This window comes from Crocuta crocuta, unplaced genomic scaffold, assembly GCF_008692635.1.
Source record: "Crocuta crocuta isolate KB4526 unplaced genomic scaffold, BGI_CrCroc_1.0 scaffold25, whole genome shotgun sequence".
Lineage (NCBI taxonomy): Eukaryota > Metazoa > Chordata > Mammalia > Carnivora > Hyaenidae > Crocuta > Crocuta crocuta.
In genome coordinates this window covers 3270993-3288228 of record NW_027532015.1, presented here as the reverse complement: position 1 = coordinate 3288228, position 17236 = coordinate 3270993, and the positions used below count along the sequence as shown (strand labels likewise).

At 40.6% G+C, this 17236-nt stretch overlaps 1 protein-coding gene across 1 annotated transcript in view; it reads right to left on the bottom strand.

The window, feature by feature from the left end:
* KATNA1 (katanin catalytic subunit A1) overlaps positions 1–17236 on the bottom strand; it is a 46935-nt gene that overhangs the window by 677 nt on the left and 29022 nt on the right. Inside the window, exons 5-10 of the mRNA XM_077775996.1 lie at positions 9676–9797; positions 8445–8550; positions 7223–7381; positions 2306–2432; positions 1505–1639; positions 821–947 (exon numbers count right to left, since the gene is read on the bottom strand). Of these exons, the coding sequence (XP_077632122.1) occupies positions 821–947; positions 1505–1639; positions 2306–2432; positions 7223–7381; positions 8445–8550; positions 9676–9797 (776 nt within the window). The remainder of the gene's footprint in view (positions 1–820; positions 948–1504; positions 1640–2305; positions 2433–7222; positions 7382–8444; positions 8551–9675; positions 9798–17236) is intronic.

Below are 17236 nucleotides of genomic sequence, written 5' to 3'. Positions count from 1 at the left end.
ACATTAGAGAGGAGGGAACCTGTTAGCTGAAAAATATTTTTTTCTACCTGTTTTCTAGGAAAAACTAAATGATCAAATTAAGGTGTTTTTTCCTCCTCTGTACTGGTTTGGTCTGTTTGTCTTTTGAGTTTTTGTGTTTTTGTCTTTAAAGAAACTTCAGATTCAAGGACCTCTGCTTTCACCAAGTTTCATCTCTGAAAACAGCCACCATTTATGCAAAGGGACAGCAACAAACAGCTGCTTCACACACACACACACACACACACACACACACACACACGTTCTCACAATCCCCACAACCACCTGCGTGGGGTGCTTGCTTTACGAGTCCTTTGCTAATAAACATATGAACTAGTGCTTAGATTAGAACAAAACCTACTTGAGTCAACTGGATTAGAGGCTGTCTTTTTTCTTTTCTACTGCCATTCCTATCATATTCGGGACACCTGCACTGACAGGGAGACTGTCCTCTCCCTGAGTATGCCCAACCAGTCCCATGGCTCTATTTCTTACAAGTACATGGAAAAGGCACATCAACATGTTTTTCATCCCAGATAATTGCTGATTTTCCATCTTATACCAGTTGTTCTAAAATAGTAAATTCTCAAACTTTTTTCAAATGCACCAGACTATTCAGTGCCATGCGAGACACTCCGATTCTTACCAGTACCTTACCACAAGCTTCATACCAAAGCTGGTGTCTCTGACTAGAAACTATCATGTAGGTCTTTAATCTTCACCTATCTTATTAATTCGGCATAAAAGCTTCATAACATAGGTTAATACCCACAAAAACCTATGCTTTCAAGATAATTCATACCTGCATACGTTGGTAATGTCTGCACCTGAATAGCCTTCCATATTTTCTGCTATACTCGCAAGGTCAACATCATCAGCCAGTTCCAGCTCACGCAGACTTATTCGTAACAGCTCCTCCCTGCCTTTCGCTAATGATGGAAACAAATTTTAAAATGTAAGCCTTCAACATAAACGTAATCAAGTCTACTTTGTATGAGAAGGTGGTTTTCCAATTCTTAGAGCTCCTTTGTTTAAAAATTTAAGTGTCATTCCTCACTACATTTAAAATTTTCTGGTATCAAGGCATTCAAGTTCTAGAGAGAGCCAAACCTATTAATACAAGGAAAGACATCCTACATTTGTCCTTTAAAGGAAAGTCAATTAATACCGTATTTTATTTTTAAAAAAATATTTTTTAATGTTTTATTTATTTCTGAGAGAGAGAGAGAGAGAGACAGCGTGAGCAGGGGAGGGTCAGAGAGAGAGGGAGACAGAATCCCAAGAGGGCTCCAGGCTCCGAACTGTCAGCACAGAGCCCGACGCGGGGCACGACCCCATGAACCGTGAGATCATGACCTGAGCTGAAGTCGGACACTTAACCGACTGAGCCACTCAGGCACCCCAATTAATACCAAATTTTTAAAATCTCTAAGCCAAATGACCTAACAGTTAACATGGCTTTCTGGCAAGAGTTGAATGAAGATACCTGATGGCAATGGAATATAGATTCTTTTTTCAAGGCGGCGTCTTAATGCCTCGTCAATATCCCAGGGAAAGTTGGTGGCTGCAAGAACCATAACCATCTTGGAAGGGTCATCATTTTCAGAAGCACCTCCAACACCTAAGAAGGGCGAGGAGAACGTAAAAAAGATATTAAGTCAGTAAACAAACTAAAGCTCAACTACTTAAAGATCATCACATATTTGGCACTAAATTACGAGGTAGTGTAATTGTTAAGCATCCCTAAGACTTCTAAAGCTAACTGGTACATATATGAATTTGGGGCCCGAGAACACGAAGTTTTAATATACAAAAACAAAAGACAACAATAGCAACAAAATAGGACTCAAAATAGATTTAATCAAAGATAGCTCGGCTTAACAATATACCAATTTCTAAAATTTTTCAAAACATCCATATCCCTGAGGCAATTTATTTGCATTTATTTCAATCTCATTGCTAAAAATAAGAAATCCAGGCATATGCCCATGCGTACTCTGAATAGCGTTTTCTGGAATGTCCCCCTAGTCAGTGTACCCAATACATCGTCAGCCTCCAGGACTGAGTGCCAGCCCCTTCCTGCCGTCNNNNGGGCAGGGAGCCCCCTCCAGCCGTCCTGGGCGGGCACCCGGGGCAGGGAGCCCCCTCCAGCCGTCCTGGGCGGGCACCCGGGGCAGGGAGCCCCCTCCAGCCGTCCTGGGCGGGCACCCGGGGCAGGGAGCCCCCTCCCGCCGTCCTGGGGCGGCACCCGGCAGAGAACCCAGGCAGGGCACAGACGCGTGCATACCATCCATCTGAACCAGCAGCTCGGCTTTCACCCTCCTGCTTGCCTCATGCTCTTCGGAAGTTCCTCTGCGACTACAAATGGAATCGATCTCATCGATAAATATAGTGGCCGGAGAGTAAAATCGAGCCTAAATAAAGAAACCAGGTAACACCAGGCTTTTATTTCATTTAAAAATAATCTAGAGCAATTAGGAAAGAGCTGTGCCGTTTGCCACAATGCGTCTCTCTCGTCCTAATTCTGTGGGGGAGAGGGTAACCTGGAGCAGCTAGCCACAAGATAGCTTCTGATACAAGCTTAGCATATACTTAAACCCTACATGGCAATTTTTGTAACACTCAGTACTTAAGCTGGCAATTTGATTTACTGGTGGGTGAGAGACGTACAGAATTAACTTGTATGTTACAGCAGTAAGGACAACAATGACGGGAAAACATTTACAGATATTCGTAAATGTTCTCAAGTTCTAGAAAAAAAACTGGTTACAGTGAACCGTTACCTTAAATAAAATCATATAGACTTCCTCTAAAAATCCTCATTAAATTGCCATTTTTTATTTGGCAATACACTTACTACAGTAACTAAAGAAGTTCATTGTTAATCTTTTTTTTTTTTTTTTTTTTTCTAGGAGAGAGAGAGAGAGAGACAGCGTGAGCAGGGGAGGGTCAGAGAGAGAGGGAATCACAGACTCTGAAACAGGCTCCAGGCTCTGAGCTGGCAGTCAGCACAGAGCCCGAGGCGGGGCTCGAACCCACGAACCGTGAGATCATGACCTAAGCGAAAGTCAGACGCTTAACCGACTAAGCCACCCAGGCGCCCCCATTGTTAATCATTTTTAAATGAAATATCCAAACTTGGAGAATCAATGTACAAGATGGTTTGAAGCTAAATGATGACAAAGATTTCTCAAAACATGGCTTAGTGAACACACAGCACTTTTCAAAGTTTTTCCAAAAATAAAAGTCTGTAACGGCAAGTGAACATTATGGACTTGAACATGCAGTTACACTGGGTCTATGAATTCCCTCGGACCAGGAGTCACGATCTAGCATCCTCTACGAGGCAGTTCACTGGGTTGGAAGGGCTGTGCCTCCAAAGGATGGATTCAGTTTTAGTCTGTCTGCCTGGAAAATCCTTACTTAAACCTCTGTTTCTCTTCTAGTTGAAAGTCTGAATTCTAAGTCATCAGTTCCCGTCACAGGAACAATTTAATTNTCAGGAACCCTGGGATCATGACCTGAATGGAAATCAAGAGTCAGATGCTCAACCAACTGAGCCATCCAGGCACCCTGGATAATTTAATTTTTAATAAGGTGTCCTTATTTGGATTTTAGGTAGTATGTCCAAAACTTTTTGTACTCTTTTCAAAAAATAGAAAAAGAAAAAAAATGGACAGCAGAGTAAACAAGGAGGGAAAAAAGCACCCAAGAAAATTTTCAATTGAAATTCTATCAAGAAGCCATCTGTCAACAGAGCCTACACTGACAAAAATTAAATTTCAATCTACTTATTTCCATACCAAGAAAAAACCTAGTAGAGTCTTCCCAACTACTGAGGGTCTGCCGAATGGTCTTAGAGCAGAGGCTACATGGCACGTGTAAAATTGGCTTTGGAGGACATGGAATATACTACAGAAAGATTCAAATGCTTTGGCCTGCACAGCATCCCTTCTGGTAAGAGAAATGCGCCTTTTATTCATTAACCATCCCTTTACATTCTAGTTCCGCTACTTCAAGAGACGCCAACTCTTCTGAAGTTCTAGGGGTATGGTTCAGATCTGGCCAACCAGATCACTCCAATTCCCTGACCAAAATGATGGATTCAAGCATGGGCATTTGACTCAAATAGGCCAAACATTAATCCCTGGGATTTTTCTGTAAGAACTGAGAAATGAGGGCTAATTCCTCTGGGATTACCATAAAGAAAATAAAAACAAGGCTTAAGGCTCTGATGGCTATCTTGACCACCACACAGGCCTACCCCAAATCAAAGCCAACCTACAGGTAAACCCAGAGGCAAAGGTCAGAGAGACATTCCTCAAAACATCTGAGTTGCTAGATCCTGGCAGGCCTAAAAAATCTAAAACATAACCTCCCCAAATTCCTAGTTACATGACCTAATATATTATTCTTTTGGTTTAAGCTCATTTGATTAGGTTTCTGACACTTGAAAGTTCTTGACAATGCAACAAAAATTATACCATTAAGTTTTTGTATGTGTTTGTTACCATGTCGTGAGAAAATTCCTGGACAGACTTAAATTTAAGTGACATTATTTAAAACACAAGCCTTGAGGCATGTTTGCTTTGAGAGATTTCCGGGGGGGGTGGGGTGGGCCGTCACGGAGAGGCAAGTCCTCTGTGGAGCAGTCAAATCAAGATATGAGAGATAGGATCACTTTACTCCATGAGAGTCCACATGGTGAACAGGGGAAAAAAACAAAAACAAACAAAAAACCCTTAAGCTAGTTTTAGATCTGAGCCCTAATCACAAGTCACAAGGGCAAAAGCTCCAAACAGGCAGGCGCCGGCTGGAAGTGAGCCCCACTCAAGCAGGCAACTCAAAGCAGCGCACTGCAGATAAGCAGGCATTTATTTAAGGATGGTAAACACCAGCGAAGCCAGTAAAAAACAAGCCATGTGATATGCCTTCATAAACCTCACTATAAAAAATAATGTAAATTAGTACTTTATAAGAGGCTTCCCTACACAGATGAAAATGGTCAGTTTCCACAAATATAAACGCTCCAACAGAAAATATATCAAATAATTCTTATACAGAACAGCTGAGTTCTATTTGCCCCTGTGAATCAGGCTCTGTGTTAAACACTACATGCATTAGCTCGTTTCACAGAGGTAACTCCTGTATATAATGGTCCTCTTTTTATTCTATTTTTTTAAATTTTAATGTTTTCTATTTATTTTGGGGGGGGGGGCAAAGAGAGAGGGAGACACAGAATCTGAAGCTGGCTCCAGGCTCTGAGCTGTCAGCACAGAGCCCCACACGGGGCTTGAACTCACATGGGACTCGAGCTCACACACTGTGAGCTCCTGACCTGAGCTCACTGAGCCATGGAGGCGCCCCAAGGGTCCTCTTTTTAAAGATCAAGCAACTGAGGATGAGGAGCGGAATTTGCCCACAGGTAGCCAGCTAGGACAGTGAGAGAGGAGGGGCTGAACCCAGGCTATCTGGCTCTAAAGACTCCATACTTAGCCAGTCACGCTACTTAGCTTACATTTTTAAAAAGCCTAGTTATTCTAGAATCTTGACAGTATAATCTTTTTCCCCTGAAGCAAATAAATGATCTAAGAGGTTCTCCACTAGATTCCTCTTGTGGTATACATTACTGATAAGCTATTAAGAACCTGTTAGAATTTGCATCCTGCCTTATAAATTATTGAACTTGAAGGACAAAATGGGAATTGAAACAGGAAGAAGACTTCACAGAAAATGGATAACCTGGGGTGCCTGGGGGGCTCAGTCGGTTGAACATCCAACTTAGGCCTAGGTCATGACCTCATGGTCCATGAGTTCAAACCCCACATTGGGCTCTGTGATAACAGCTCAGAGCCTGGAGCCTGCTTCAGATTCTGTGTCTCCCTCTCTCTCTGCCCCTCCCCCACTCATGCTGTCTTTCTCTTTCTCGCTCTCTCTCTCTCTCTCAAAAAGAAATAAACATTTAAAAAATTTTTTTTTTAAAGACAATGGATAACCTGCAATTATAAGGGTTTTCATTTGCTTGTTTTTATTCTGAGCCTAAGGAAGTAAGATCTAGTGTCATATTAACACAGTCAGATATCTAAGATTTCATCTATGATGGACACTTTAGAGTTAAGAATGCAAGTTATTCTCTATATAATAAGTGTATCTCTTTCCTAATACATGTAACTACACAATTGCTTTTTTTTTTTTTTTAAGTTATTTTTGAGAAAGAGAGAAACAGAGTGCAAGCAGAGAAAGGGAGACACAGAATCTGAAGCAGGCTCCGGGCTCTGAGCTGTCAGCATAGAACCTGACACCGGGCTCGAATTCATGAACTATGAGACCCTGACATGAGCTGAAGTTGGACTCTTAACTGACTGAGCCCAGGCACCCCTCCTTTTCAAAAAAAAATTTTTTTTAAGGTTTATTTTTGAGAGAAACAAAACGTGAGCAGGGGAGATGCAAGACATAGATCTGAAGCCGGCTGCAGGCTCTGAGCTGTCACAGAGCCTGACACAGGGCTTGAAGTCACAAACTGCGAGATCATGACCTGATCTGAAGTCAGACACTTAAGCAACTGAGGCACCCAGGTGCCCCTAAACTACACAATGTCTTAGAAAAGGCAAAACTGAAATAATCAGTGAAGCTTACAGCTGGAAGTCTAAAAAGTTGTCAAATTCAATCTAAACACTCTACTAGAATTTGTTGAATTACATTCCTTCTGATATTCAGATTAGTGGGGGTGGAAGAAGGAAAAAGGAAACTCAAAGTAACAAGTGCAGAAGTAACGTTCCAAAGACTGGGGCATTAAACTCAAAGTATTTAGTATATAGTTAATAGATTGGAGATGATCTAAGTTCCATAACTACTTGATTTTCACTGTTCTGCATTACTGTTATAACACTGCATTTACCATATTACAACTGAGCCTACTGATTTAGAAAACAATTTCAAACCCCTACTATAGTAGATTGGTAAGGCAGACCCCATAATGTGAGCATGCCCATAAGCCATCAGAGATGCTCTGCCTCTAGAGGAAAGGAGACACAGAATAAGTCGATTTACTCATGTGATTAAAGGATTCTAGCTTTGAGGGCCCAGAATTATACTCTGGGCACATCTCCCTGACTCACTAGTCTATTATACACTGGAGATAGCTACGACTCACTTTCTCCCCTTTTAGAGGTAAAGAATCTTTACAGTTGGCTCAAACATTCACCATTTCGAACAGAAGACGAACAAGCTTCTCAGACTCTCCTCTGTACTTGGAAGTCAGAGTTGATGAGGACACATTGAAGAATGTTGTCTTGCATTCCGTAGCTACTGCTTTAGCAAGGAGGGTCTTTCCCGTGCCCGGCGGCCCAACCATCAACACTCCCTGTTGGGGAGATAAGGACATAAGTCAAAGGTTTCTCTGCTACTGTTCTAATTCACAAGGATTCCATGACTAAGAATTTTCAACTAATATATAATAGTAAGACAAATAAAAGACAAACAAAAGGATACTTTATCACAAATTTAAATTTTTCATGATAAAAGAGAACTATGTTATTAAAATTTGGAACTCAGAAATGAGAAAAATATAATCAATATTATAATACTGATATTATAATAATCCTACTCTAATACAAATACCAATAATATCTGGATATATTTCCTTCTAGGCTTTTGGTTGGACAAATTAGTTTTTTTGTTACACATTTGTATTCAAAGTAGGTCTAGAACTTTGTAGCTTATCACTTCATATTTCAAGAATTCTTAATAATAAATGCAGCAGAGGGGCGCCTGGGTGGCTTAGTCGGTTGAGCGTCCGACTTTCGCTTAGGTCATGATCTCGCGGTTCATGGGCTCGAGCCCCGCGTCGGGCTCTGTGCTGACTGCCAGCTCAGAGCCTGAAGCCTGTTTCAGAGTCTGTGACTCCCTCTCTCTCTGACACTCCCCTGCTCACGCTGTCTCTCTCTCTCTCTCTCTCCTAGAAATAAATAAAACATTAAAAAAAAAAAGTGCAGCAGAGTTAGCCATTAGCACATTTTCCAAATCTAAGAAAGTTTTTTTCAGTGTCTTTTCAGATCAGCTCATGACTCTTAAGAAAGTACCTACTAGAAGTGGGCGTCTCAGTTTCTTAAAGACAAATGCAAGAAGTAGACAAGTTCCGTAGCATGATATATAAAACAGAGTTTTTCTGCATTAGGCAACTTGTTCATATCTGAAAATACAAGCTCATCTGAAATCAACTCTCCAAAGGTCACACGGTACCTATATTCTGAGAACCTTGCAATAGCTTTTGATCTAAACAAAATCCTGAATAACATACCTTTTAATTAAAAATTTTCCTTACCTACTCTTACTCCCCACTCTTCCCTGAATAAGATAAATACTAGTTTTCTACAGCAGTGTACGTGCCGTTCACTTTGACAATGCCGTGATGGTAAGGCACTTACCTTCCATGGTCGCCTGATGCCCTTAAAGAATTCTGGCATCCACATTGGTAACACCACAGCTTCCTTAAGCAACTTCTTAGCTTCTACTAAATCAGCAATATCATCCCTGAAAGAGGAGATACTTTATCACCGACGTCACAGGTTATGTTTCCGGCTCTATGGGACCTGGAGAGCCGCTGAAGCACACGGCCCCACGGCGCCCACGCAGGGCCGGATGGGCCGCAGGCCCCGGGGAGCCAGTGTGCCGCCAGGAGGCCGCCATGCTATGCAGCCTCAACCGTCAGCTCCTGGCAGGAAAGACCGTCTGCTCAGGGAAGCAGGGTCTACAGGCCCACTCTTAAGATCAGGCCATCTCACTTTAAATTCCTGCTCTGGTGATGCTCATGTCATAAACCCTGTAGTTTAGAAACAACGAACCCGTTAAAAAAAAAAAATCCATAAAGAATAAGAAGGGCAGTAAGGAGACACAGGCTGCAACACTGCTGTCTTGCCTCCAACCCAGAGACAGTATCATAGAGACTGCCACGTAGTCATCTCCAACCACCAGACAGCTCTGCTGCTGCCGCCGCTGCCACATGCGGCACAGTCATGAAAATACACGCTCACTGTATAAATATCAAACACCAAAGATTATTTTTAAAATATCCCCAAAACCATACCTAAAAATCATTAAGGGAGCTTTTAGAACTCAGTGTGATAATTACAGTTCTCTGATTCAACATAATATTAAACAAGCTGAGAACCACTGCTAAAAGTCATAGAAAATAAAAGAAACACCCACGGGATAAACCTGTATGTAACAAGCAACGCGGGCTGCTGGAAAGCTCAGTCAGTAGAATGGGAGGCCCTTCACCTCGGGGTTGTAAGTCCAAGCCCCACTTGGGCACAGAGCTCCCGTAAAGACAAAAACAAGCAACACACATGCAATAAGCGTCACTGCCGTTTCCCCACTGGAGGACGTGCCAAAAGAAGATGGAAATTTCTGTGATCTTCCTCCTGCTCTGTATGGAAGATTTTTTTAATCTAACAAATAATCATTTGTTATTTTATGAAGTTAAAAAAAAAAAAAAATCTCAGACAGAAACTTGGTATAGCCTGAACCAAGTGTTGGGTTCACACCGTGTGTACACTGGGTCCATCCCCAAGGACTAATCTTCAGTGCACGCCCGCACTGGTTCCGTTCTCTTTTCCTAAAAGCCTTATCCCATTATCTTGTTGTGATACAACTTACCATCGAACGTTGGGATTCTGAGAAATTATATCTCTTTCCAAAGCTTCTACTAAGTCCTTATCATATCCAGTGCTATCGAATTTACTGGTCTCCGGTTCCGTAACTGCAGCAGGTGATTTGTTCTGAGTTGGGAGAAAAAAAAAAAGAGCTTCTGATTGCCTCAAAAATTGTATTCTGTTTCTGCAAGTCAGACACAAAGACTGGACTCCAGTGATATTTGTAAAGAGCTAATATAATAGTACAAGTAATAAAGAGAGAATCAGACTGTGACATCGTCCTGCTACACCAACATCAGTGTTATCAGAGTTTCAAATTCAACCTCTACTTTTACATAAAAAGTATGACAAAAGTGTTCAAGAGAAACAAAAATATTATGTATACGAACTGGCAAGAATTAAGAAATCAATACTGAGATGAACTGTGCTTACTACTGATATGTGTGACATTTATCTCAAAGCTTTAGAGGAGATAAGGTTAAAGACAGACAGACGGTGTATGTAGCTACGATTACAGCTCACTCATAAGCACCTCCTCAGCCCTCACCGAGGCTCCAAACACATTCCTTTTCACAGTTCCCACCCCACTCAAGAGACACCGTGGTCCCTAGGTGCGGTCCCCGCCCCTCGTCTGTGCCGCCAGGCCTCGGGGCGCAGCTCCTTAAGCCGTGTACTGTGTCCTGCAGGGCACACGGCAAACTCACAGAGCACTGCAGGGCAGTTTACATTTTTATGGGAAACCCAGCAGTATCTGGTGAACACTGGGTGAACTACCAGTATGGATATTACTTTGTAAATTAAATTTTTAAAAGTACTTTCTTTTATTTTTTTTTTTTAAATTTAAATGTTTATTTGTTTTTGAGAGAGCATGATGGGAGAGGAGCGGAGAAAGAGAGACACAGAATCTGAGAAAGGCTCCAGGCTCTGACCTGTCAGCACAGAGCCCGATGCGGGGCTCAAACCCATGAACCATGAGATCATGACCTGAGCCAAAGTAGGGCGCTTAACTGACTGAGCCACCTAGGCGGCCCTAGAAAGTACTTTCTAGCTGCCTGCTTTCCTCCCACAGAACACAGTGCTGAGGGCAATGTTTGCAGACAAAGCCAAATGAATTTAAGCTAGGCATAAAGGAGAAATAATTCAATAAGAGTCAAACCGAATAAAAGTAAAAAATACTCAAACAGAGAGAATTTCAAATGTTGACATCTCTGATAGGACTTTACTTAGCTGAAACAGCACGATTTCCTTTAAGCACATATGGATTCAATAACTTGCTCTGAGTAAAAGTGCTAGCAACTACTAGGAGGTGAAAGGGGGCAGGAGAGAGACTAAACAGAACATAGCCTCCTTTTTGATGCTCAAAATAAAACTGAAGAGGAACCAATTAACCAGGAGATAAATACCTAGTCAGGTTGAAAATCGGTTAGTTAAAAAAAATTTTTTTAATGTTTATTTATTTTTGAGAGAGAGCGAGAGAGAGAGACAAAGTGCAAGTAGGGAAGCGGCAGAGAGGGAGACACGCACAGAATCTGAGCTGTCAGCACAGAGCCCGACGCGGGACTAGAACTCAGAAACAGAGAGATCATGACCTGAGCCGAAGTCGGACGCTCAACCGACTTAGCTACCCAGGCATCCCAAAACCAGTTAGTGTAAAAGCTGGCAACATTATCAACACAAAATCCAAATCCACTGTCTCAATCAAAAGAGTTAATTAGAAATGACAGCTAGGCTTTCACTCACAGGAAGACAGAGCAGATGTACTTTTCGTTATTCTGCTACAGAGAACTAAAAAACCTGGCATTATACATTAAAAAAGACAGGGCTTTGGAAAGTACAAAGAAAGGCAAACTAGGGAACCTGGACAAAGTGATGCATTCTCCAGGTTTTTTTCCCCTCCTTCATAAATCCAGTCAAGGTCAAAGAAGCCGGAAACCCAGAAACAACAACACGGGCACACAAAAAAACCCCAACAGAAGCTTGCTCTCTCTAGCCAGTACTCCAAGAAAGAGGTAGGCTAGCAAGACGAAACTTCTAGACCCCTATACTCTACTCCAGTCAAGCACCTCAGATAAGGCTGAGCATCACCCCTACGCAGGCAAGCAAAAGCCCAGTGGGGAGCCTAGACTTCCACCCTGGGGAGGCTGTAATGACATACTCTACACCCCCATCACGGTGGTAGCAGAAGCCAATCAGGTAGCTGGAATTTTCATCCCTGCCAACCAGGAACAAGACTCTTCACTCAGTCAGTGGAGATCACAGAGGGAACCTGGACTACATCCACACTGGACAGTATGGGGCACTGGGGTGGTGTCAGAGGAAGATTCGCAGAAAGTCAAGACAAGGTCACTCCCACTACAGTGTCACCGGAGTTCATAAGCAGAACTTGCACCACAGCTCAGCAGTAATGAGAAGACGCCCTCCTCAACTCAGGTGTTAAAAAGAGGCTGGGGTGGGAACCTAGACTTCGCCTTTCACCTGATATTGAGTGATGGCCCCCTGGCTTTCCTGCCACAGCAGTGTTAGAAAACGTCAGTTAAAACAGTAGGTTTAAATAAGATCTAAGAGCCTCATAACATAATATGAAAATGTCCAGATTTCAATCTAAAACTGTCATATCAAGTACCACAAAGATCTCAAACTTCAGGGCCTGGGTGGCTCAGTCAATTAAGTGTCCAACTTCGGCTCAGGTCATGATCTTGCAGTTTGTGAGTTTGAACCCCACACTGAACTCTGTGCTGTCAGTGCTGAGTCCACTTCTGATCCTCTCTATCTCTCCTCTGCTTATGCTCTCTCTCTCAAAAATAAATCAACTTAAAAAAAAAAAGATCTCAAGCTTAACAAAACGAGAATCAACACATGACAAGACCGTGAAGAAAGGATGTCCTGATGGATTTTGAGACCACTATGATAAAATGCTTCAAACAAGCAATTATGAACATGTTTGAAACAAACCAAAAAACAGAAAACTTCAGAAAGACCTCAAATTAATCCATTCCAACACATATCATAATTAAACTTCAGAAAACTAATGACAAAGAAAAACTGAGAGCAATGAGCAAAAACAACACCCTGCTGATAGGGAAAAACTATTCAAATGAAAGCAGAGTTCTCCTCAGAAAAGGAGGCCGGCCACAGGAGATGGCATGAAATTTTCCAAGCGCTAAAAGAAAAGAACTGTCAATCCAGAATCCTCTATCAAGCAAAAATGTCCTTCAGGAATGAAAGGAAAATCAAAACATTCTTAGATGAAGGAAAAGTAAGAGAATTCTGTTGCCAGAAGACCAACCCTAAAAGAATGATTAAAAGAAGTTCTCTAGGGGCGCGTGGGTGGCTTAGTTGGTTAAGCGTCCGACTTTCGCTTAGGTCATGATTTCGCGGTTCGTGGGTTCGAGCCCCGCGTCGGGCTCTGTGCTGACTGCCAGCTCGGAGCCTGGAGCCTGTTTCGGTCTGTGACTCCCTCTCTCTCTGACCCTCCCCTGCTCACCCTGTCTCTCTCTCTCTCTCCTAGAAATAAATAAAAACATTAAAAAAAAAAAAAAAAGAAGTTCTCTAAACAGAAAAACAGTGGGAAGGAGGAAAAAACACAGTACGTAAAAATATGGGTAACTACAACAGACTTTCTTTCTCTTTTTGAGTTTTCTAATTTATTTAACAGGTGAAGCAAAAATTTTAACACTATGTGATGAGATTCTAAATGAATGGAAATATTTAAAATAATTGTAAACAGGGGAAGTTAAAGGGATATAAAAAGATAAGACTTCTACACTTCATTCAAACTGGTAAAATGACAATACCAGTCAACCTGTACAAGTTCTTTTTTTTTTTTTTACAAATAGTTTATTGTCAAATTAGTTTCCACATAACACTCAGTGCTCATCCCCATAAGTGTCCTCCTCTATGCCCATCCCCCCTCCCCCCACATCCATCAGTCCTCAGTTTTTGTCAGCATTCAAGAGTCTCTCATGGTTTGCCTCTCTCCCTTTCCCCCACCATTTCCCCCCTTCTTCTCCCCCTTGTTCCTCCGTCAAGTTCCTCCTAATCCTCCTATACGTGCAAACATATGATATTTGTCCTTCTCTGCCTGACTTATTTCGCTCAGCATAACACCCTCAAGGTCCATCCATGTTGCTACACATGGCCAGATTTCATTCTTTCTCATTGCCATGTAGTATTCCATGGTATAGATAAACCACATCATCTTGATCCATTCATCTGTTGATGGACACTTAGGCTCTTTCCATGTTTTAGCTATTGTGGAGAGTGCTGCTATGAACCAACCTGTACAAGTTCTGTATACGTAATATCTAGAGCAACCATTGAAAAAGCTAATACAAAGGGATATATGCAAAACACTATAGAACATCAAAACATAATTCTAAAACAAAAACAAAAACAAAAACCCTCAGAACAATCAGAAAACGAAAAATAAAATGGCAGGCTTAAACCCTAACATAACAAAATACATTAACTGTATATGGACCATATACACCAATTAAATGACAAAACTTGGCAAAATTAAAAATATGACTCAATTATATGCAGTCACCGAGAAACTTGTTCATATACAGTGATAACAGGTAGGCTGAAAGTAAAAGAATGGAAAAAGGTTTAATATGCAAACATTCATCAAGGGAAAACAGCCATGCCTATTAATATCAGATAAAGTAAATTTCAAACCAAAACCAAAAAAACCCCACAAAACTATGAGAGACAGAGAGGGATATTACATAATGATAAACAGTTCAATCCTTCTAAGAGAAAGCAACCCTAAATGCACCAAACAACAAAGCTACAATATAGGAAGCAGAAACTAATAAGCACATCTTTAGACATACTTGGAGAATTCAGCAACTCTCTCCAACTATTGACAGAATCACCAGAAATAAAATCAGCAAGGATATAGAAAAACTCAATAGTACCATCATCCAGCAAAATCAAACTGACATTATGATAGTTCCACCCAATAAGGGCAAAATACATATTATATTATTTTAAATGCTCAAAGAATATATTTCAAGTACTCATAGAACATAACAAGACAGACATAACCAGGGCCATAAAACAAACTTCAACAACTTTAAAAGAGTTGACATCAAATGGAATATATTCTCAAAGCACAAAGGATTCAAACTAGAAATCAGTAACAGAAAAGCAAGACAATCTCTGTACAACCAGAACTAAATAACACACTGCTAAATAATCATAGGGTCAAAGAGGAAGTCTAAGAAATTTTAAAAATAAAATGAATTAAATGAAAAGGAAGATACAACATAACCACTGGAACACAGCTAAATCAGTACTGAGAGGCAAACTTATAGCACTAAATGCATATATTAGGGGGAAAGTCTTAAACTAATAATCTAAAGTGAGCAAAACAGGGGCTCCTGACTGGCTCAGTGGGTGGAGCGTGCAACTCTTGATCTTAGGGTTGTTAAGTTCAAGCCCCACATTGGGCATGGAATCTACTTATGAAAAAACTTAAAGAAACATAAGGGGCACGTGGGTGGCTCAGTTGGTTATGTATATGACTTCAGCTCAGGTCATGATCTCATAGTTCATGAGTTAAAGCCCCACATTGGGTTCTCTGCTGTCAGAGCAGAGGATACTTCTGATCCTCTGCCTCCCTCTCTCTGTCCCTCCCTCGCCTGTGCTCTTTCTCAAAAATATAAAAACATTTAAAAAATTAAAAAAAAAAAATGGGGTGCCTGGGTGGCTCAGTTGGTTAAGTGTCCAACTTTGGCTGAGGTCATGATCTCATGGTTTGTGGGTTCGAGCCCCACGTCAGGCTCTGTGCTGTCAGCTAGCTCAGAGCCTGGAGCCTGCTTCAGATTCTGTGTCTCCCTCTCTCTCTAACTCTCCCCTGCTCACGCTCTCTTGGAAATTTAGGGGGAAAAAAAATTTTTTTTAATTTTTTTTAAATAAGAGGAAAATTAAAGGAGGAAACAAGAAATAACAGTGATAACAGCAAAAGCTAATGAAATAAAAACATAGGGAAAAATCAATAAAACAAAGAACTGGTTCTTTGAAAAGGTAAATAAAACTGAAAAACCTCTAGCAACACTGAAAATGAAAAAAAAGACAGGGAACATGTATTATCAATGTCAAGAATGACCTCAAGACTTGCAGATACCCAAAGAGTAATAGGGAATCTTACAAAAACTCTACATACATAAGTTAGATAACTTAGACAAAAGGGATCACTACCTTGAAAAACACAAACCACCACAACTCATCTGAAAAAGATTCTTTGAACAGCCTTATAACTACCAAGGAAACTGAACGCATAACTTTAAAACCAAAAAAGAAATATCCAAAGCCTAGGTGTTTCACTGGAGAATTACATCAAACATAGTCTCTTCCAGAAAACAGAAGGAATGCTCTCAATTCATTTTATGAAGCTAATGTTGTGATACCAAATCAAAAACAGTTCAAAAAAACAAGTATAGACCAACATCCCTCATAAATATATTTGCAAAAATCCTTAACAAAATATTACCAAACAGAATATAGCAAGAAAAAGAATTGTATACCATAACCAAGTGATGTTTATTCCAGAGATGCAAGGCTAGTTCAATACATAAATATATATGTGTGTGTGTACATATATATATATATATATCAATGTAATCTACATATTAACACACTAAAGAAGGAAAACTATAGCATCATACAATAGATGCTAAAAAAGCACCTGGCATAATTCAACATCTAGAATAAAAACTCTCAGAAAACCAGGATTCAAGAGGAACTTCTTCAATACACAACAAACCTAGCATTAATGTTTCATTTAATAAAGAAACACTGAATGGTTTCCCCCTAAGACTGAAAACAAGCTAGCATGTCCACTTTCATCACACTTAATTCAACATAGTGCTAGAAGTTTCAGCCAGTGTAACAGAGAAAGAAAAAGGATGAAAGCATCTAAATCTAAAAGGAAGAAATAAAACTGTCCTGTTTGCAGATGACATGATGTCTGCTCAGAAAATGGTAAGGAATCTAGAAAAATTCTCCAAAAATTAATAAATGACTTCAGCAAGGTGGCAGGACACAAGAGTGACATACAAAAATCAATTTTATCACTACAGAAATGCAAATCAAAACCTCAATGAGATACCAGTTCATACTATCATGATGGCTATTAAAAAACACAGAAAATAACAAGTGTTGGCAAAAATGTAGAGAAATTGGAACCTGTGGGCATCATTGATGGAGATGTAAAAATGGTGCAACCACTGTGAAAGTTTGGTAGTTCCTCAAAAAATTAAAAATAGAATTATACATGACTCAACAATTCCATTTCTGGATGAATATATATATATATATCCATATATCTCCAAAAGACTCGAAAATAGGGTCTCGAGATTTTTATACACCAATGATATGGAATCATTATTCACAACAGCCAAAAAGATGGAGGCAACCCAGTGTCCATTAATGGATGACTGGATAAACACCAAGGGAGTTGGTGAAATTCTGATGGACCTTATACGAAGCAGAATAAGCTAAAAGACTGTATGATTCCACTCATAGGAGGTACTTAAAGCAATCAAATTCAGAGACAGAAA